Source organism: Spermophilus citellus, assembly GCF_964194105.1.
Source record: "Spermophilus citellus genome assembly, chromosome: 6".
In the NCBI taxonomy this organism is placed as follows: domain Eukaryota; kingdom Metazoa; phylum Chordata; class Mammalia; order Rodentia; family Sciuridae; genus Spermophilus; species Spermophilus citellus.
Genome location: NC_138187.1, coordinates 125,821,961 through 125,844,303, shown reverse-complemented (window position 1 = coordinate 125,844,303; position 22,343 = coordinate 125,821,961). Strand labels below are relative to the sequence as shown.

Genomic DNA, 22,343 nt, shown 5'->3' with positions numbered 1-22,343 from the left:
GACATCAGCACTTCCCAAAGTAGTCTCAAGGTATAATCCATGAAAAATAGTATCGGGGGAATGAAATACTCCATTTAAAAAAGGAATCTTTGGCAAAGTTTAGGAACTTGTGCATAGCATGTCCTCTTTTGGAAATCTATGATAAACATTAGCGTTTTTGCTATATCACAAAGATGTCTGTTTAACTTTAATCCAGTGTGTCCTAAACACTTAACTGTGGAACAGTTTTTGCTTAAAATGACAGTTTAAGGCATGGGGCTCTCTTAAAGAAACCTGAGGTAGGTATGTGGATCTGCCTAACAGACTTTGCCTGTGATAAAGGCTCTCTATATAACTGTAGGCCATATCCTCAAGTGGTCATTTGGATGCAAAAATCCTCTAACATTTATTAATTGCACTTGCCTGAGCTTTTGCTTATATTACTCCATTTAGTCCTCAAAAACTTCTTTAGAAGGGTAGTTATTATAATTTCTATTTCATAGATGAACCTCTTGGAAATTTTTTACTTTCAAGAATTTGTTCAAAGCCATTCAACTTAGCAGAGAGGATATGATTTCATCATACCTGGCTGTCTTTCCCAGATTTACCTTTACTATTGTGGAGATGCTACCATGTGTTACTGTTCTTTTATAAATCAACTTTATTTAGATAGAATTTACATACAATAAAATGTCATTTAGTACTGTATACTATGTGATGAATTTGGTCAAGTGTACGCATTGTGTAGTTACTTCCGCCATCAGTAGATTGAACCTAAGCCAGATGAAATGCTCTAACTGCAAGTTCTGTGCTTTTATTCTCAGTTCAGTCTTGCTATGGTGTGTTGGGTCTGCTTTGTACAAATCAGGGTTTAGTCAGGGACTTGGCCATGACTGAAAGGTTGATCAGTTGCCCCCGCCTTCCTAATGATGGTTTGTGTCCCTCCTGTGCAGGTCACACATGAGCCTTAAACTTGTGGGGTTCACACATCAAGAATTCCTTTGCCAACTCACTCCCCTCTGGGGTTCCCCTGGTTCTCTCCAGTTCATAGGGACCTCTTTTTACAGATTTCTCTGGCCAGAAAGACAAGATTCCTGTTTGAGTTTTAGTCCCCGTCTTGTTGCTTCACCCTGCTTTTCCACAATTGCTGCCTGCTGTTTGGATATAGCCTGGAGAAAAAAAGAGAAGAGATGGTGGGAAAATCACTAGGCTTCTCCAAATTTTGATTGCTCCAAAATATCCTAGTTTTGTTTGCTTTTTTTGAGAGCTCAGTAATTGATATGTATTTTTTGTCTGGTTGTAAGTAGCAATAGATGGGGGTTGTGATGGGTATGGGCCTCCATAGAGGGACCAGAACACTCCATTTACTTTTAAATGTACTTAATTTTTATTATAAGACAATTAATAGATGAAACAGCTGGACTTTAAGGCCTGTTTGTAAATACTCCTGAAAGTAAGAACTTACTATATTAGTCAACTAAATCAGGGAAAAAATTATTCACAAGCTCCTTGGCTTGAGCCTCTTGTACTGGCAGGGTAAGTTCACTTTTTCCCAGTCTCTGAAGGATCAAATACATGTTCTTGCCACTATGTGTTCTATCCTAATCATTTTAGGTCTGATCACAAGTCTCTATGAATATATCCTTGAAACCCAGGATCAAAAGTTAAGACACAAACTCCTATGCTAGAAAGCATTGCATCCTCTTCATTGCTTTTATGAAAATAATATCCCTTGGAAAGTAAAAATGTGTTCCTCTTGAAAATATTTCTTATAATGTGGAGGATTTTAAAGTAACAAAACGACAATGAAAATGAACTATAATCTCATAATCCAGAGATGATCGTTTGACATTTTCTCTTTGCTTGCACAGCTTGGAGAAATGCATCTTTAGCTTTTGTTGGCAAATTTGCCATAAGATTAGCCCTGGAATAGAAAAAAGGATTGAGCATCAACTCCAGATACTTTATACATATAAAATACACACCTTTAAAATAATTTTGAAGAATTTAGTAACAGATTTAATTCAGTATATACAGATGTGCAGTTCATTATTCTAAAACAAAACACTGTAACATCCCACTTATTCCAATTTTGAGTAAAATTACACCCAAAATCTTCCCCCAAAAGAAAAATGAAAATCATGGACGATTTCTTCCCTACTATGTTAGCTTCCTAGAGCTGCTGTAACAAAGAACCACCCACAGGTGGCTTAGATGGTTCTGGAGGCTGGAAGTTGAATAGGCAAAGCACCCATCAGCAGGGCTCGCTGTCTTTGAGACTCTGGGTGGAATCCTTTTTCTCTCTTCCTGCAATGTTGCCAGCTGTCGGTCCTTTCTATTCCTTGACTTAAAGTTGGGTCACTCCAGTCTGCCCTGTCACATGGCCTTCTCCCTGTTTTCCCTTCTTACAAAGGACACGAGATTTGGGGCCTATCCTAATTGAGCATAACCCCCATCTTAACTTGATTATCTCTATTTGTAGAGATCCTATTTCCAAATGAAGTTTACATCCTGAGGTACTAAGGCTTATGACTTCATCTTTTACATATGGGAGACATAATTAAACCCACAGTACCTGCCATTTCCCGTCCTTTACCCCATTCCACTGGGAACATTTTCCTCTAACCAGGACACCTACCTAATCACTGTGACCAGTAGAGAGGATTCGGACTGAAATGTGTGGCACATCCTGGGGGTCTCTCTTGATGCAATGCCCTGGTCACCACCTTCCCTGCTTCCCACCTCTACCAGCCTTATAACCCCTTCCACTCCCCTTTCTTCCCCACTCCCTGTCCCTGGATCTCTGGTAAATTAGAGTTAGAAGCTTACTAGAATTGAGATCTCTGGTGTTCACAAGAACAAAAATCTGAGGGTAAATGGGGAATTTTGGAGAAGAAATATTTTTCTTCTTAAATTTCCAGATTTTGATTCAGAAACCGTCATTGAACATCTGTTATGTACAGGCATTAAGCCAGTTTCCTCTAAATATAACATCATTTATTTAAAGCATTATATAGCTTTTCCTGATGAGGATTCCTTTTGAGGTAGGTTGAGTCACACAGTAGGTAAATCTCAGACTAGGCTTTACATCCCCAATGGCAATTGAAAGTATAGAAATTGAAATAATGAGTCTGTTTTTGACCTTTGACAGCTGACAGGCTTTTAAGCCTTGCCCCCTCTTCCTCTTGGGTCCTACCTCAGGCAAGTCAATAAGAAAATGGACTTGATCCTTCCCTGGTGTAAGCAGAAGTTCAAACCATGCACACCCAGCTGTTGCTCACTCTGGCCTTGTCCCAACTACAGTATAAACCAAAGCTACCTCCCTACTCCCTTTGCTTAAACTGTTTTGAATGGCTTAGTGTCTACTCTTGCTCTCTCCAGAAAGCCTCATTAGGTGAGGGATAACTTTTTCAGCCCTTTGGCGCATATGTGACATCATCTCTCTCCACATCTGTACCACTTTTGCAACCACAGATAAAAACATTCAAGTCAATTGAGTGCTGCTTTGTTGATCTTCAGAGGACTAGTATGAGCATGTAGTCGCCATATATTTGGCTAGAGGAGACTTGAAGCCATGCATTTAGTATTCAGGCCCTTCCTCCCCAGCAGTGTACTTGGTGGAGCTGATGGTGGGGAGAAGGTTCTGCTATTGCCCTGCTCTGGGCTCATCACTCATTGGTAAAGATCTTAAATCTTGCCCTTGAAATCCAGTCTGCTTGCTCAATGCTATTTGGGTGTTATCCCAAGACCCTATATCCATATACACTTAATGTGAAAGCTGATTGATTATGTTGGGCACCAAATGCATTCTCTGGCACTTATTTTTTTCCCCTTCTAGGTAAGGATTTATTTGTTCTATAGAGAAATTGGTGGCTGTGTGTATTGTGCGTGTGTTAATGTATAATGCAGGATTAATTTGAAAAGTACATGGAGGTCTGAGTGTGCATTATGCAAAAATAGCTTGTATTATGAACGTTTGAGTTAACATGCCGGCATGCAGAAATGTTCAGGGGATTTGTGGTTCAGTTCAAGTGACACCAGGATTGAGCCTTTTAAAAACAGACCATTCTCAGCATAATGATTCTATAATTTATTCAGCCTCAGACATCCAGCACTGTTGAATTCTGTGTTAAATAACCCAATTGGTGTATATGAAAACAGCTTCCTATAATTTAAACCCTTGGAATCAGCCCAACTGTATAATCTTGGCCTCAGCAAATACTTGAGGATGGTAGAAGGGTAATATAGCATACCTCTAGGTATATGTCCATACATAGGGCTTATCCTCAGTTGAGCATGGCTGTCTTCAGATAGTGTTTGGAATCACATTCTAGCTCCCTAATAGACCCTTTTCCTCCCCATGTCTAAGAATTTTGACTCAGGAATATAGACTGATTTCTCAGGAGTCTAAGCATATAACATCATTGCAAAGGGAATCGCAAAGTCAGCCATGGTTGCATGTCAGATTCTAAGGAGGTAAGCTCTATAGGCTTGTGTGGGTTATACCAAGGTAGTCCTAGCACAGTGCTGTTAGTCACTCTGAATGCAGCAATGATTAATCATGCTAATGGTTGAGGTAGAACTTTGTGCACAAATAGGACCTTGAGATAGTGGATGTAGTCATGCAGGATATTTTCACTTGTGAAGATGGGCTGCTTGGAACCATCATCACACGGTTCAGGCTGTGTATGAGAGATGTCTGCCTGCAGACATGTCATCCCTGCAGGAGCTATCTGGGGATCAGAGATAAGAATGACCTTGGCCTGTCTTATGTGGTACAATCAGCTTGAAGTTAGTTTGGGGGTTAGAGAAAACAAAATGGCAAGATGTTCATGCTGGAAGAGTGTATTCAGGGCTTATTTCTCCTTAACTGTGTAAGCCACTCATATCATTGGGTTTAAAAGATGGGCTTGTTCAGTGGCAAGAATTAGGCTTTAAGAAAATCTTTTTAGCCTTAGAATTGTGAAATGTTAAAGGACATTCTTGCTAGAGTTTTGCCCCTACCTCCCTAGTAGAAAGGGGAATGAAATTGTTTTTAGTGTGTATGATGTTGAGGACTAGAATATTAAATTCTGGAACTTTCTGATGCAGCTCAAATTTGTCACTTGGGATTTAGGCTCCTTACTCGTTTTCACTTGGGCACCCTGTTAAGATAATAGAAAATCAAATGGCTCTAATTTTCATGGTTTTGAGGTTAGGAATTAATAATCCTCATTTTTAAGTCAAGACTCAGAAGTTGGTGTGTAGTGCTAACAAGTAGTGGAGCTTGGCATTATTTTTGTTGTATGGGGCTACAAGTTCTATGATCTGAAACTGGCCCCATGTATGGAAATATTGAATATTATTTTCTTCTTTGTGGTTCATCGTCATAGGTACTATGCTGAAATAGAAGGAATTTTCAAAAATTTATTTTAAAGGTTCTATCAGCTTGAACTATTAGTGCATTCCTTGGGTCTAACAGAAGGGAACATAGTCTGATTATTTTTTAGTTTCATTTATAAGGGCAAGTATAATACAAGGTCCTTTAATTGGTAGCTTTGGAATTTAGACAACTAATTTAAACACATTTAAGAGGATTCAGATACAACTCAGAGCTGCTCTGGAGGACAGATACTTTCCTCTGTAAATGGCAAGTACTCATCTCTCAAGATTCGGCATAATTATTGCTGCTACTTCCCTGGGTCCTCCTGTTATCACAAGAACACTGAGCCTCCGGTCTATAATTGGAAGTTAAGACAATATATCTGTTGAAGTCTTGCTTGGAAAACAAAGATTATGCTAGCTATTTCAAACAAAAGGCATCTAATACAGGGGAAATATTAGTATTAGGAAGAAACAAAAAGACACATTGACACAATCCAGGTATTAATAAGAGTAGAAAATAGTGACATTCCCTAAGATTTGGGGGGGAGACAGAGATGTGATTCCTAGAATCTAGAAGTTTAGAGAAGAGGACCCTAGGCAGTGGCACTCAGATTTCTGAGGGGGTGCTTTGTCTTGTGCTGGAACCTTGGACCAAGGAGTGCTGTATGGCTGGTTGTCAGACCCCAAGGAGGTGACTCCTGCTGAGGTTGAGCGTCAGTGGAAGCTGGAACCTGGGGGTACTGCTGCCTCCGGCACTGGAGGAACACTGATAAGACCTGGCAGCAGGGAGTCCACTCTTCCCACCTCCTTTATTCCAGTAGAAATTGTTCAGAATCGAGGACCTAAACATCTTAGTGGTAGGTCCAAGACCATCTACAGATGAGCATGGGAAACCTGGGCCTTAAAGTAAATAAAATAGGCACCTGGACTTCCCCCTGGAGATCTCAAGGACTTGGTTGGAAAAAAAAAGAGGGAAACCCAGAAAAGGGGCTCATGGATGCGAGTCCCAAAGCAACACTGAATGTGAGGCCCCTAGATGGGGCGACTGAGGCTAATTAGTATAATCCCTGTTGTGGTCTGTCATGTTTTGCTTTAAACTTGAAGGAAGACCTAACTGTGAAGAGCTAGGGGAAATAATTGGAAGACATGCTGGGTTTATCTCACTGGCTCAATCATGGGACTTCCATAAAAGGTTTAGCGAGAAAGGCCTTGCCTGCCCTACCAGTCCGTATTAAATTGGTGGGTTGATGGAATGGATAGATAGGAGAAGGAAGGAAAGGAAGGCGGTTAAAGACATTTGTCCCTGGCTCTCCAGCTGAAGGGTCCTATAGAGTAAAAGCAGAGGAAGTCCTGCCTGGCTCACTGTGAACCCCTTATAGAGATCGTGATGCCATAAATTCATTTTTATTTCCTTAGTTAATGAGGTTTAAGAAATGGTGAAAAACTAGAGCTGCTCTGGAGGACAGAAGCAGGTGCCTGTCATTTTCTTTGCATAAATTCCTGCTGTGCACACCAACAGCACTCGTGCTGCCTGGCCATCGCAGCCAGCTCCTGGCTAAGCAGACTGTGCTGGGCATGTCCCTTCTGTGTCAACTCCCCTCTGAGTTAGTGCCCTTTTCCTCACTATCCTGTAGACTATTGCAGAACATCGTCCATGCTGAACACCATAATAATGGCCTCCCTCCTATCAAACTGTAAGAAAACAGCCCCAAACTGGTAGAAAAATGGGGAAAAGATGTAAACAAATATTTCCTGGGAAAAAGAAATACTGAAACAAGTGGAAAGATGTTCAACTGTTTTCTTTTTCTCACCCTTGGTGCTGGAAATAGAACCCAGGCTTACACACATGTTAAGCACATGTTCTATCACTGAACTGCACCCAGCACCTCAGCCTCCCCCTTAATGAGAAAAATGCAAATTCAGAGTGTGACAATGTGCTGCCCCAGGTTGGCATAGATCTAGCAGTTTCCCTTCCTACATTCAGGCAGAAATATAAAGTGGCGACTCTTCTTGAGAATGGTTTGCAATACCTATGAAAAGTGATCTGGCAATTTCACTTCTAGGATTTTACCATTCACGTATAATTTCACATGTATGAAATGAGATATGAGTAACGCAGCATTGAATACTCTTGTACATAAGAGCAAGAGATTGGAATAGACACAGGTGTATCAAGCCACTGAGTAAATGTATGATGGCACGTTCAGCAGAATTTTTCACAGCCAATAGTATCTGTGGCATTTGCATTCAAGTACAATATGTATTTAAGAATGAAAGGTTATATATTATAGTTTTGTGCATGGAATATCTAGGAGGACAAATGAGGAGCCAGAAAGGAACCTCTAGGGAGAGAGGAATTGAGGGCTTGGATTTGTGGGAGTGGGAGGACATTTCTTTTCCCTAACTTTTGGAATTTATGTTATGCCTTACCTGTCCATACCACCCCCCCCAAAAAAAATAGTAGATGAAATGGGGGTGGTAGTTGTTGGTCCTTTCTAAGTCTTGCTGGAGGAGACCTGAAGAGGACAGGAGCTTTGAAGGCAGGCTGTCTCCTGTGGAGGGAAGGGTAGATGAAACTACTAGAAAGTGGAATCTCCCTGCTCTAGCATCAGAGCGTTCATCTCCATGTTTCCTTAGCACTGTTCTCCCACCAGCCAGGCTCTCGGTTCTCTGGAGCCTGCACCACAAATGGCTATGCCCTGTGTGCTTGCAGCCCCCTCCTCTCAGAAGCCAGCTCTTCTCTTTCCAGACCCCCAACCCTTGGCATAGCACTCAGCACACGGGGAAAGCTAAGAAATGGTACAGCAACTTTTCATTCTTTCACATTGGGAACACCCTGGGGTCATGATTTGTCTTTTCATGTCTAATTCTTGTCTCAGTGTAAGTCAGCCTTTTACTCTCTCTGGTATCCCCTGAATGTAACCTAGTGCCCCGAACATAGAAAGAGCTCAGTAAATGTTCAATGATAAGAATCACAACAATGATTAATCTCGGATCCTTCCCAGCCAAATGGCAAGAACAGAGCCACATTTTCCCTGTGGATATCAGGCAGCCTCTAGGAAGGGGCGGTGGCAGGCTCTGAATGCAAAGCTTCTCCAAGCCTAAATTAGCATTTGACCTATGTGTATTGTCAGAAGTGGACTAGGAACATGCAGAGGGGGACTGTCACAGGTTCTTCTGGAGCCATGACCTCAAGCTCCAGGTGCTGAGACATCATTAGGAAAAACTGGATAGATCCAGGCCACATAGCTGACCCTTGCGGACATTGCCTGTCACTTGAGCAAAATCAGAGAGCAGATGGAAGGCTGGTTCCACGCCCTGAAGTGACCCACAACTGAGGGAGTATCTGGAAACCCTACAAGGAGTCCATCATATAAATATTGGGCTCTGAGGTCACAAACATCCACCAGATGCTGCTGCAGCAGCTGAGACCCCTTCCCTGGAGGCCAATAATTAACCCCATGTAGATGCTACCAGAAGAGAATAAACAACTGGGAAAAAAAAATTCTGAAGAATTTCAGCCTTCCTGTCCCACTGCTCTCTGAACAGGCAGTACAAGGAGGCAAGTGGTGCCAACATACTCCAGGAACATAAAATAGCTTTGCTCAGATGCTTGGGATTCACTTCTCCTCCACCCTCTGTATTGTCTTCTCTGCCCCGGTGATCAACTGGCTCCAGGTGTTGGATTCCAAGCACAGTCGCAGGTGAAAAAAAAAAAAACAAAACAAAACTTCCCTGTGAGTGTGTCTCAGATTGCCCAGTATTTGCTCCTGCCAGGTCTCCTAGAGGATTAGGAAATCCAGGCTGCCCAAGGAGTTAGGGGGGCCTCAAAGGAATGAGGGGGCACCACCCCCAGCTGGTGTGGTGTGGTGTATCTGGCAATACTTGCCTGCTGTCCCCAGCAGACCCACCCTTGGGGCCATCATCCAGAACAGAGAGCCAAAGGGGAACACAGTGTTCCTTCAGAGTGAAGTCTTTTAGGCACAAAAATGTCTTTGTCACCTTAGTTGAAAAAAGTGTGTGAGTCATTGTATACGTCAGGTAGATAGCCTCATAAGTACGTCACTAAAACTGTGCCGTGTTCTTCTGACGTTGCTGCAGTGAGCTGGAACACTGCCTTCTGTTCCAGGATGGGACACCCCCACCCCCTCCTGACCAAGTGGTCCCTCAGGATGTGAGCTTGTCTTATTATGCACTTCCCTGGGGAAGGAAAGATGACTAGGGATGTGAATATTTTAGGACTATACTCTCTTAGAATCAGAAGGGCCTAAGGAGGAGCCTCCCATCAGAGGCAGACATTTTTCGGGAAGTCCTTCCTACTGAAGAGTTGCTCAAAGTTCCTCAAAGCCGAGTGCTGGGAACTCAGGTGCCCGCTCATCTGTAGGCTCTAACCACTATAGATTGTCTTTTGTAGTAACCTCTTGAAAATCTGCCTCTCAAAACTTTTACCTGCCGGTCTCATTTTGTCATCTGGAGTGATGTGGCATAAGTGTAATTCCCTCTCTATGTGACTTTGTGGCCTTCTTCCAGGCTGAATGTTGGTTTATTTGTATGCCCAAATAGCGGACCCTTTCTAGACCTCCTGGAAGTGGCTTATGTGTGACAGAGCTGCTGGTTAGGCGTGGCGCTTGGAATTGGTCAGCCTTGTTTGAGTCTACAGTCATGTGCATGAGCTTTTACTTATTCTCAGGCTGAGCTAAGCTATGTTCCCCCACTAGTCCCCTGATTCCCATGTGGCCTGAGATGACAACAGCAGTGACCATGGCTACTGTCCAGGGCCAGGCAGCCATGCTCCCACATGGCTTCATAACCTATGCTCCTGCTGTGGGTTAATCTGAGGAAGAGCAGCTATGGTGTCAGCAACTCTGACTCTAAGCAAAGCCCTTGGTCTCTGGAGTGGGTGACTTTGATGGAGGGCCCTATGGGGTCATTTCCCTCCCCTGGACAATGACATAAGAGCCCTTACTTCATCCCTGGGCCATTCTGATTCCTCTTTAGCAGAGATATCTTGACATTCATTTGACCTGTCCCTGTGCTGCCACCTCCTGATGCCCAGGACTGCCTGAGTGGTCTTTGCTCCTGCGGGATAAGCACCCTGCTGCCTGTGAGCTAGAGGCTGGAGGGGCATTTATGGATAGTGCCACCATCATAGCATCCCCTGAGCTAGGACACTCTTCTCATCCATCTCCCACACCCTTCTTATTCCAGGACCTAGGAGATGAGCTGCCTTTTCCAAATAGCATTTGTAAAGTTCAAACTATATTTTTCTGAACTCAGAACTGTTCTGTGCTTCTGTCAAGTTCCTTTGGAGGAAGGCAAGGGGAGGCTCACGTATTTAATCAACACCAAAGAGACAATGGACTCGGTATTCTCCAAAGAAACCCTGGCCACCAGCTGAATCCCAGACACAGCCAGCCTGCCTGTGACTAGCCCGTAGGAGCAGGGCGAGCCTGGAGTGGGCCTGACTAACCTGGCAGCAAGCACTGGAAGATAGTTACATATTTAAGTCTTGTTCCCTGATACCTCCAGCTTTCAAACCGATCATGCTTCTCAGTATGTTGATGAGCAAACTAGATTTTTGCAGACACAGCTAGTGGGTGCAGCAAGGTAAGAACAAAGCCATCTTTGACAGCAGGCAGGAACATTCCCTTCCTCGTCCCAGTGGTGTCTGGCATTCATAACCCACAGTGGCTTCTGAGAGCTCTGGGAGCATCCAGCTGCTGCTGCTGGGAGTTTGGTCTTAGCGTTCTGTTCTTTGCTTCAAAATTCAAGTTTAGTAATTTGGAATTGTTTCACAACAGCTTTAGAAGAGGGACATGTCAGATGCACTTGCTGATGTCATCTTTTCAGATATACACAAAGTTCAGACATTATTCTTTCTCTTTGCCCCCTCACCCCTTTTCCACTCCTGGCAGATTGGTTTGGGGGTGGTAGGAATTGGGTGAGTGGATGTGTTTCTGCACTGCTGTCTCTTTAAGTCCAGGTGATCATGGTCAGCAAATGCCAGATGCCTCTTCCTCCAAGTCACATCCACAGGAGTTGATGATGCCTAGATTGAGAGCGCTTCTGCCAGTTGACCGAGTGTCCTGCAGGCTGGGAAAATGGAGGCCAAATGGACATATGGGGTATGGTTTCTTGTACATGGTCTTTGCCACAATCATGATTTTCAGTTATCTGAAGTAAGCCTTGGCAGTCTCCTAAATGAGTACTCTGAATTAACAATGCATATGTTTCTTCATTGACCAATTTACCATGCATGTCCTGGTCCCAGTCACCTGGGAAGAAGGCAGCAGATTCTTAGGCACTTAGATCCGGTTCTACTTCTGGTCCAAAGGAAGAATCTCTGTCATTGTGTTCTGGCTCACTGGCCATCCTGTCCCTGTCCATATTCCCCCAGGAACAGGAAACTCATTCTTTTGGGTTGGCTTCAGTGCCAGAGTGCTTCAGCTGGCAAAGTGTCCCTTTGCCCCCATTCCTTCCTCCTAGCCCTGTCCTCTGCATGCTCAGGTGTTTTCTCGGCTCTTCCAGGGTTAGCTGTTTGTTTGGGGGTCAGCCATTTTCGCTTCTCCATAGTCTTTGTGTTTCCAGGCAAATGTCACTAGATCTATCAGCCACTCTTCCTGTAACATGGTTCCAGACCTTTCCCAATTCCACCTTTGTGTGGTGGATTTGGAAACAAAAAGTGCTAATAAGTTCAACTGTTTTTGATCTTGTTCAATTTTATCTTAAATATTAGTGTCAGCCTATCATCCCAGCCTACTCAGACTTGGAATCCTGTCTCCTTCCTGTTTCCTCCATGCCTTTTATCATCTCCATGTCTGGATCACAGAGCAGTAGTGGAAGTGAACTTATTCTATGGGTGAAATGCTTGGTGTTCCTGGTCTGCCCTCGGGCTTCAGTGGCATTCTGATAAGGCCTCAAATGAAGGTGCAGACTGTGCCTGTAAGAAGAATTGAGGCTGCCTGTCTAAATGCTAAGCTCGCAGTAGGTGCTTCATAATTACAATAGACCCATCTTGGATGTATTTTTTCTGAGATTGTAGTAAACTGTGGTCAATTTCATCCCAAACATCTTAATGGAAAATTATAGAAATAAACAATTCACTAGGTTTAAATTGTATGCTGTTCCGAGTATCATGATGAAATCCTGTGCCAGCTTGCTTTGTACCTGGGACATGAGTTACTCCTTTGTTCACTGTATTCACACTGTACATGCTTCCTACCCAACATCCTCATGACTCCACGATTACCCAAAGCAGATGATCCTCCTTGTGATGGATCGTCAAAAGACCTATAGTATCCCAACACCATGTCACAATATCTATGTCACTTATCTCACTTCATCTTGTCAGGTAGGCATTATATCATCTCATGTCGCAAGAAGCAGGAATATAGGACAATAAAGTATGAACAGAGAGAGATGCCATATTCACATAACTCTTATTACAGTACATTTATAATTGTCTTTATTGTAAATCTCTTACAGCACCTAATTTTTAAATATTGTATTATGTATAAGAAATAGCATATGTAGGATTGAGTACTATCCACAGTTTCAGGCATCCCTTGTGGGTCTTAGAATGTACTCCCTGCAGATAAGGGAGGACGGCTATACAGGTGTGGGTGAGTGGTTGTCAGAGTAAGGGGCCTGACTCACAGCACACTGCCCCTTTGTTTGAGGAAAGTGGCTTTCTTAGCTCTTTTGCTATGCAGCATCTGCTGTGTTATATGGCATGTCATGAATTACCAATGAACCATAGTCCTAATTAGGCTGTATTAGAAACCCAAGTTAGAGAAGAGAAACATCTGTGGAAAAAAATGTTCCGACTGTGCAGCCTCTGGCCCCAGTGGCTGAAGTTGGGCTGTGGCGTCAACTGCAGAGGACAATTTTGTGGGAAATAGGTCCCCATTGATCCTAGAGAGACAGGAAAAAATGTGCGTTTTCCAGTACCACCTTCTGCTTGTGCTGTCAGAATAAGAAAAGTGGCTCTGGCTTATTCTTCCCGCTTCCTCAATTTCATGTGAAATGATTTTACTTGATGGCAGTGAGTGCTTCGCCAAGTGTCTCCCTGCAGGGCTTGTAGGGGGAGCTGGGTGAAGGATGAAAAATGTGGCGGAGGTTGGCTTCATCAGGATGTGAAATTGACTGTGAACAATGTGATTTATTAAAGACCACTGTTGGTGCTGGTTACAATGTGCACATGGCACCTAGCAAGGGACTCTTGTGCAGAATGGAGCAAGCTCCCTGAGGATGACCGCAGCTACCTGCTTCCTTCATCTCCCTGCTGAATCCCCTATGGAGTATCAGCCAATATCAGGGCGCAAATAATTGTGCTTTGGCAATTTTAATAAAGGGTCATTCAGGTACTGGGAACGTGCTCTGCAGTGCCCTTGGTCTAAATTAAGCAGTAACCAAGACAAAGAATGTAAGCATGCCCACCCATGCTGCTTCTGTCCCCTTACGTAGAGAAATAGAGGCCCCAGGAGGTGGGCTGACCCAAGTGAATTAGTGATGGCTGAGGTCTGAGAAACAAACATTTTGCTTCTGCCTATTATGAGATGATCACCAGGAGTAGGGGAATGGCAGGAGATTTACAGGCTGAGGAATTAAAGGAAGTGAGACCTGTTAGAAGGCAGAGGAACCTGGTTTGAGTCTTTCCATCAGGTGACCCAAAACAACTATTTCCTGAGCTTTGGTGGCCAAAGGAGTTACACAGCCTCAAGCTCAAGTGTAGTTTGATGACAATTAGCTGTTAGACCCTGGGAAAGTGACTTCACTCCTTTGAGCCTTAATTTCCATATCTGTGAGAACTGAGAAATGGAGCTAACAATACTTGCCTGAGAAGGAGGTTGTAGGACTGAAATGAGCCAAGCAGAGTACTTGGCAACAAATAATGCTCAGTAATCTCCTCTGGTCATGAGAGTGCAGTCTATTAACAAGGTCTGTCATTAGAAAGCCCTTCCCTTGGCTTTCTTCAGGTTCCCCTTAGAAGAGTGGTTTCCAAAGTGTGACCCCTGGATTATCAACATTCACATCACCAGGGAACTTGTTAGAAATGCACATCCTCAGGACTGCCCAGACCTGCTGCATCAGAAACTCTGGGGTAGGGCCCTGTAATCTGGGTTTAGCATGCCTTCCCAGTGATGCAGGTGCAGACTATTTTAGGGTTCCCTGCTTCAGTTGTAAACACACAAGAACCATCTAGTTCTCCTCTCTCGGGATATAAAAGAGCAGAGTTTTTGAAAACTCAGGCCTAGAAGCCTGGGTTTGAGTCCCAGGTTTGTAACTTACATAAAGGTCAGAAACTTTCAGTAGAATCCTAAAGTATCAAGAGCCCATTCCTCAATATCTGTCCATATCCCCATCTGTTTAGAAATAGGCCTACCAATTTATAGGCTTAGAAATCTGGGCAGCTGTATCCTCCCCTTGTCCATCCTTCAATAAGGGAGCCAGCCCTCTGACTGGAAAAGGTTCCTGCCCTATTGCTTTATTAAAATTAAAGCTCTCAATTAGCCCTGGTAGAAGGACTTTAGGCTTAGGACTATTTGATGCATGGCTCCAGAATATCTCCTGGCTACAGCTACTGGAGTAAATATGATTTAAATAAAGCACCTTATCAATTCCCCTCTCCATATCTGAACATTGTTAAACGTAAAGTGCTGTCAGGAGCCAGCGATTTTAATAAAGGCAGTGTGCCTAAAGTTATCTGAATAATTAATGGATGATGGTAGTGAACTTGGCGGGATGGTGCAGAATGTCAGGGCAACGGTGGGGATGTCTCCAAGACCTGAGCCAGCATGCCAGGAGCTGGGGGTCTGATGCAGGAGCAGGTACATGAGACCTCAGACATCATCCCTTTTCTCATATCAAGAGCCTCTCCCAGTTCTGGAATCTGCTAGCTGTGTGGTCTGTGATAAGTTATTTACATTCATGAGCCTCTACTTTTCCCTCTTAAAATGAGAACAGTAATTTCTACCTCAGAGGGTTGTGAAAAGTAACGAAGATTGCATAACCCTTGTAAACTCTACAGTACATTGCTTAGTCTTTGTAAACTCTTTTCATGAGGACAGAGACTCTGATGCTAGATGGCTGAGAAGCTAGGCAGGAAGCAGGCGTCCCTGCAAAGCCTGTTCATAAGCCGATTATAAGCCGTTTTCTTGTAGAAATGGTTAACAGTAGGATATGGCCTTTGAAAAAGCCCTGCGAGAGCCAAGATGGCAGTCAGGGCCTCAGGAGTATTGCCCAACATGACGGCTGAGTGAACCTTTGATAGGGTAATTGATGGCTCCTACACAATTCAGCAACTCTGTTAACTCCTCTCCCATTAGGAGGGATTGATTTCTTCGTGGGATAGGAGTTTGTGCTGATTCAGCGGTCACAGCTTTCCTCCTCCTGAACTGATTTGCATAGTGAAGAAAGAGTCCTCAGGGCTGGGGTGTGGCTCAGTGGTAGAGCGCTCACCTGGCCCTGGATTCAATCCTCAGCACTACATAAAAATGAAAATATAAAACAGAGGTATTGTGTCCAACTACAACTAAAAAAAAAATAAATATTTAAAAAAAGAAAGAGTCCTTTGGTTCTCCTATTCCTCTTTCAAGGCCCCAGTGGAAGAAGGCACGATTAGAGGAGCCCAATATTTGGTCCTATAACTCAGTCCCCCTGTCTGGAGGGAGTTGGAGTGAAAACACATCATCACTTAAAAAACTGTGTTCCCTTATAATTTCTGTTTGAATGTTTTGGGGATATAAACGGCCCAGGACATTGTACCCCAATGCTGCAAGTCTGTGATTTGCTAACGTTCCTCTTATGGTTTAGATCTGGAATATCAGTCAAAGGCTCATGTGTTGAGGGCTTGGTCCCCAGTGCAGCAGTGTTCAGAGGAGGGACTTTGGGGAAATGGTTGCATCATGAGGGTTCTGATCTCATTAGTGGATTAATCCATTGATAGGTGAATAGGCTCTGGGGGAGGTGGGACCTAGTTGGAGGAAGTAGGTCATTGGGGGCATGCCCTGCAAGGATATTTTTTGCCCCTGGTGTGTGTCTCTGCCTCCTGGCTGCCATGAGGTGAACAGCTTTTCTCTGCTATGCCCTTGGCCATGTTTCTGCCTCACTGCAAAGAAGCCTAAAATCAAAGAAGTCAGCTGACATTGAACTGAAACCTCTGAAAATGGGAGCCAAGATAAATCTTTACTCCTGTAAGTTTTTCTCAGGTATTTGTTGCAATGGCACAAGCTAACATGGTCCCAGTGCCACCTTTTGTTAATGTCAGCTTTATGAAAAATTAAATAATGCACAGTAAGAGGCATCCATTTGAGGCATGCAACAGAATGAATTTGCCACTTGTAAATACCATTCCTGCAATCAAGATACAAAATATTTCTCATCACAGAAGGTTCCTAGTGTCCCTTTGCAGTCCCTCTCCCTCTGACCCAGCTCTTCATAACCTTTGATTTTTTTGTGTGTGGTTATAAATGAGTTTGCATTTTATGTAAATGGATTATTTTGTTAAGGGCTTCTTTTAGCATAATTTTTGTTTATTGTACACAACATAAAAAATAGGATTTTAACCAATTTTAGGTACCGTTCAAGGGCCTGAAGTATATTCTCACTGTTTTTCAGCCATCACCATCTACCATACCTGGAACTTTTCTCACTTTGCAAAACTAAACCTTTGTAACCTTTAAACACTAGCTTCCCATTCCTCTCTACCTTCTAGATCCTGGCTGGAAATTGCTTGTGAATTTGACTACTCTAGGAAGGTCACGCAAGTGGAATTATGGACTTCTTTCTTTTGGGTCTGACTTACTGTGATATCTTCGAGGTTCGCTCATGTTGTAACCTGGGTCAGCATTTACTTCCTTTTCTAAAGGCTGAAAATATCTCATTGTACATATATACCACAATCTGTGTATCCTCTCATCTATTGATAGACACTTAGGTTGCTTCTACCTTTTGGAAATTTTGAATAATTGTGCTGTGAGCATTGGTGTACGACTGTCTTTCCCAGTTCCTCTGCCAATGCTTTGGGGTGTGTGTTTCGTAATTCTATGTTGAATTTTTTTAAGGAATATCCATAATGTGGCTGCACCATCTTACAACATTGCCTTTGGTATGTTTTGTTTTTGTAAGTTTTTCAAAACATTTTATTGGTCCATAATAATTACACAGAATGGTGGGTTTCATTGACAATATTGTGTTTTAAACAAAGTTTTTCATCAGCTTTTTTTTTTTTTTTTTTTTTTTTTGTCGGGGAGGATACTGGGAATTGAACTTGGGGACACGCAGCCACTGAGCCACATCTCCAGCCCCATTTTACATTTTATTTAGAGACAGGGTTTAACTGAGCTGCTTAGCACCTTGCCATTGCTGGGGCTGGCTTTGATCTTTCGATCCTCCTGTCTTAGCCTCTGGGATTACAGGCATTCACCACTGTGCCTGGCTCATCAGACTTCTTGTTCTGATTATTTCCTTACTTTACAAAAGACACACCCTTGGACTTCTTGTACTCCTGTGTGATGATGATCTTTTTCTTCAGTATCTGAGTTTCTGCCTTTCCAGGTCTTTCAGACTGATTTAATTGCTCAGAACATTGCTGAGTCAAGATAACTTCAAGTAAAATTTTACTGCTTAATTTCTCTTAGCTCTAGTTATTTCCCTCTGTGTCCTACCTGGTGCTCATTAGCTATAGTTATTGGAAAAATTCCTTGTTATCCTATTACCTGTATCATTATACAACTATCTACATCCTATTAACTCTTTCCACCTACATTAGCCTTTTTGAGAGAGACTATTGTGCCATACATCATACTTATATGTGTTTAGCTATGTTAAGTAATCCATTTTAACTATGTTACCCAATCTTTTGCAACTGTGGTTTGACTTCCTAGCAACCTGTTCATAATACCTTCAATGCTGCCGAGGTATGATCTGTTAAAACTCATCACTCACTTAGATCTTGTTTTGTCCGGGTATCAAAAACCCAGTAGGAAGTTAAACGTATCACTGATTCTAGGGACTCGACCTTGAATGTACAGAGAATGTAGAGGGTCTCAGTTCTAAAACACCCTTTTAAGAAGGCTCTTTTCCTTTGACCAGTGCTGTACTGTTTATCAGGCTGCATGAGTCATCTTAGTGGTCGGGGGGGAGAGCATGCACATGTGCTTGGGGTGTGTTGAGGGGCTGCTCAGTGTTGGGAATGAAGGTTGGAAAATAGGAAGCTGGGTGAGGAGCAAGATCATGGAAGTCTGAGCAAGGAAAGCCGGGGAGAGGTCAATGTTTCTTTGTCACAACAGAACCCTTTTTGACACCATCATTTTGTGATGACTGACAAGGCTGTGTGACTGCTCATCATAGAGGCTCTGGGAAAGTTGCCAGAACAACGGCCCATCCCATTTGCTGTTCAGTTTTGGTCTTCTGTCCTCATCTGAGCCCAGAGGGAGGAGGGTCTGCCCAAAGGCCACTTCCACCTGCCTGGGTCACATTAGTACTTGGGTAGCAGCTACCTCAGTCAAACCTTGTGCAAATAGGCAACCAAAAAGAGGGTGATGTTAGGGTCTAGGACAGGGCCAGACATGAAGTGTTGGTTGGTTGGTTGTGGAAAAGTGACTAGAGAACTTTTTTTTCATTAATTTTCTTATTCCTGGGAAAGCTGGTATCGACTGGGGTTGCATAGTATGGTAGGGTTTTGAGTCTTTTAACTGGATGGCATATACATACAGTAAGAGTAGGGAGATCTTTCAGGGCCTACATATGGCGCACACTAAATGTGATGGCACCTCACCTCTGGTTGGTATTGGGGCTGTTCCTCCTCCTAGTCTACGTGTAGGCTCATCTCTTACACGTAGACTAGGAGGATAGTGGTCAAGCATAGCTGTGCAATGCCCTAGGCCCAGCTTTGTGCAGGAAACACCCCTATTTGCCCACCTCTGAGCTGGCCTCTGGGCTCTCTGTTTACCAAATACCCATTGATGTCTCACCCCAAACACAGCTGAAGTCCTGGAGTGCTTCCTGTGTCCAAGCCCTCTCCCCTCATCCAGTACCTTGAGCCCACTGAGGAGCTCGTGCTGACAAGTCCCCTGATTTCTATGTCTGAGCCACAGAGACATCTAAGGACCCCCAGGCAGAATGGGTCCCTCTTTTTAAAAAATTTTTATATGTTCCTTTTAGTTTTACATGACAGTAGAATGTATTATGACATATTATACATACATGTAGAATAACTTCCCATTCTTGTGGTTGTACATGATGTGGAGTTACACTGCTTATGGATTCATACATAAACATAGGAAATGTATATCCAGTTCATTCTTTATATTTCCATCTCCTCTCCTTTTCCTTCAATCCCCTTTGTCTAATTCAGTGAACTTCTAGGGTTGCCTCCCCACTCCCCATATTACGTTAGCATCTACATATCGGAGAATATTCGGCCTTTGGTTCTTTGGGATTGGCTTATTTCACTTAGGATAATAGTCTCCAGTTCCATCTATTTCCTACAAAATGCTATACTTTCGTTCTTCTTTAAGGCTGAGTAATATTCCATTGTGTATGTGTACTACATTTTCTCTCATATTTCTATCCCTGCCTGTCTACCTGCCCTTTCCTAGGATGGCCTGATGGTCACATTTTGGGTGGTTTCTCTGGTAGTTTGTCCTTGTCCCTTTCCACCCCAGAAAACTATTGTTCATCCCAACTGACTCAGTTTAAATGTGCTCTGGAAACTGAATCATAAATCCTACTGTGTGTTTGTCTTTCCCAAGATGGAATGAGAGTACCTTTAACACAATACAGAGTCTTTTGATTTTGGTCCCTCATGTTCTCCAAAATCCCCAACCAAACTTTGAACAAGTGAAACATGTAGAAGACATGAGGATCATTAAAAACAAATGCTCAGCAGAAACATTAATTTTAAAAGATGAAGAAAAGATATTCTAAGACAAATATTTGTAGAAGGAATCACTAAAAGCTTTGAGTCTTGAAATCAAATGTTAAATCTGGAGTTTCGATTTCTGTGTACATACAAATGTCACTCAATTCAATATAATGGCCAATCTATATTTTGAGATATACTGTGGGCCTCAGGAACATTTTTTTTGGGGGGGTTGATTATCTAAAGCTTCAGTCTTCTAAGTATATATTATTTAAAAGCATGCCCTATTCTAAGTGTTTGCATTTGTCACAGGACACCTGTCTTTTTATACTGAGCCCGTTGGACTGTGGGACTCTGCTTACTGGGATTCCAACAAGAGCACTTTCAGGAGCTAAAGAGCTGGTGTACAACAATGCCTGTGCTGTTTCTCATGTTGCCTTCTCCCCAGGGGACAGTTTGCCCATGTGGGAAAGTTTGCCCCCAAACTTCTGACCATTCTTCCATCTCTGTTCTCCCCCTACAGGCTGGCCGTGGGTGACCCTCTCTGTCCTGGGATTCCTGTATTGCTATTCCCATGTGGGCATTGCCTGGGAACAGACATATACCATGGACTAGTGCCACCAGGCCCAGGCCAACATCCAAAGCAAATGGTTCTTCACCGTGACCTCCTACTCCAAGATAATCTCCAAGGGATTATCTCCTACTCATCTTCTGTTGAAGATACCTCACTTCAAGACTGGCAGCTTAAGCTCTCATAGAAATTTTATAACCAGACTATCTTCTGACTTCTGGGTCTTAAGAAATTTTCTATCCAAATATTGTCAGTTTCCTGTTGGGTAAGCTGAAGTGCAGGGCAATAGATCATCTTGCATAGCTATACAGGGCAACAATTTGGTCTAGAACCCAGCCCCATTGACCCTTTGAGTTCTTTCGCCTTTACCAAGAATTACCTGGAATGGATATTTCTTGATGGAGCACAGAAATCCTGACTAGTGATAGGCCTGTCCTCCACTGCATAGTATTTCTGAAACATTTTACCGCCATTTTGGTGACTTCTTTCCCATGATCTACATTGTGGGCTCTAGAACCAGAAGCAGAGTTGGACTTCCACACATCAGCTCCTCAGCAAGGAGGTGACAAAGACACAGCTGGTTCTGATGACCTATGCAAAGATGAAGGCAGTCTTGTGGCATTCTAGGGAGTCTATACCCAAGGAGCTCCATGACTTGAATTTCATTAGGGTAATCTACCTTTGCCTATTCATTCCTGAGATTTGCAGGGATATATAAACATGGTAATTCCTCTGTTTTCTAATAAAGAAGCAATATGAAAACCAGGGAATCAGTGTGTCCACAGCTGGGTGACACTGGGCAAGTCACAAAAGGTGAGGATGGCATCCTGTGGTCTCCATCTCCACTCAGGTCCCCAGTCACCATCCTACTCAGTAGTTCATGTTTGCTGGTGTATGTTGCCCCATTTTGATTCAAATAAAATGGAGTCTTTGTGTTACATAGAAAATTCAGATTTTTCTAGAATTAGAGTATTCTTAAGAAAAATGTTTAAAATCTTAGCAGTTATATAACTCTAGAAAAAAATGCTGGACAGGCTACCAATATCCAAGTGGTAGATAGCTTAGAAAATTTATTTGATTTTGGATTTATCTGTGGAACAGACATTGAAGGTTTACAATTTGAATTTATAGTGTATCTAATTTTGGGAGAATTAGTAACATCCTTAGTACACGAATTGTCGTTGAGTGACAGGTGAAGGTTCACTTGAACCTAGCTACTGTCTTTCATTTGTTATATGATATTGCCTTGGGTCTTGGCTGTGGTTATCAACTTGATGAGACTTAAACTCCTAAGTGCAGGACCAGTTATCTTGTTGACTCCCTTTCTTCCTAGCTGCTCTGATTGGAAGAGAGATGGGAGGGAACCAGACATTGATGAGCTGGCATGGGCACAATGTATTACTTGAAACAGGACAGAACAGAGCAGCTGGCAGACCTGGCAGCAGTAGACTCCACAGCTGGCTGGGTAAAGGAGAAGACACACGGCAGGAGATTGCGGGGTGCTGAGAGGTTTTAATTGAAGGAATGAGCCTGAGGGAATGCAGTAGAACTTGGAGGAACACT

At 43.0% G+C, this 22,343-nt stretch overlaps 1 protein-coding gene across 2 annotated transcripts in view; it reads left to right on the top strand.

Annotated features, from left to right (window-relative positions):
* The window catches only part of HHAT (hedgehog acyltransferase), a 311,192-nt gene extending 289,076 nt beyond the window's left edge, over window positions 1–22,116 (top strand). For both annotated transcript variants that reach the window (XM_081298856.1, XM_081298857.1), the window contains one exon: window positions 20,733–22,116. In XM_081298856.1, the coding sequence (XP_081154982.1) occupies window positions 20,733–20,824 (92 nt within the window). In that variant the 3' untranslated portion in view covers window positions 20,825–22,116. The remainder of the gene's footprint in view (window positions 1–20,732) is intronic.
* The last annotated feature ends 227 nt before the right edge of the window (window positions 22,117–22,343 follow it).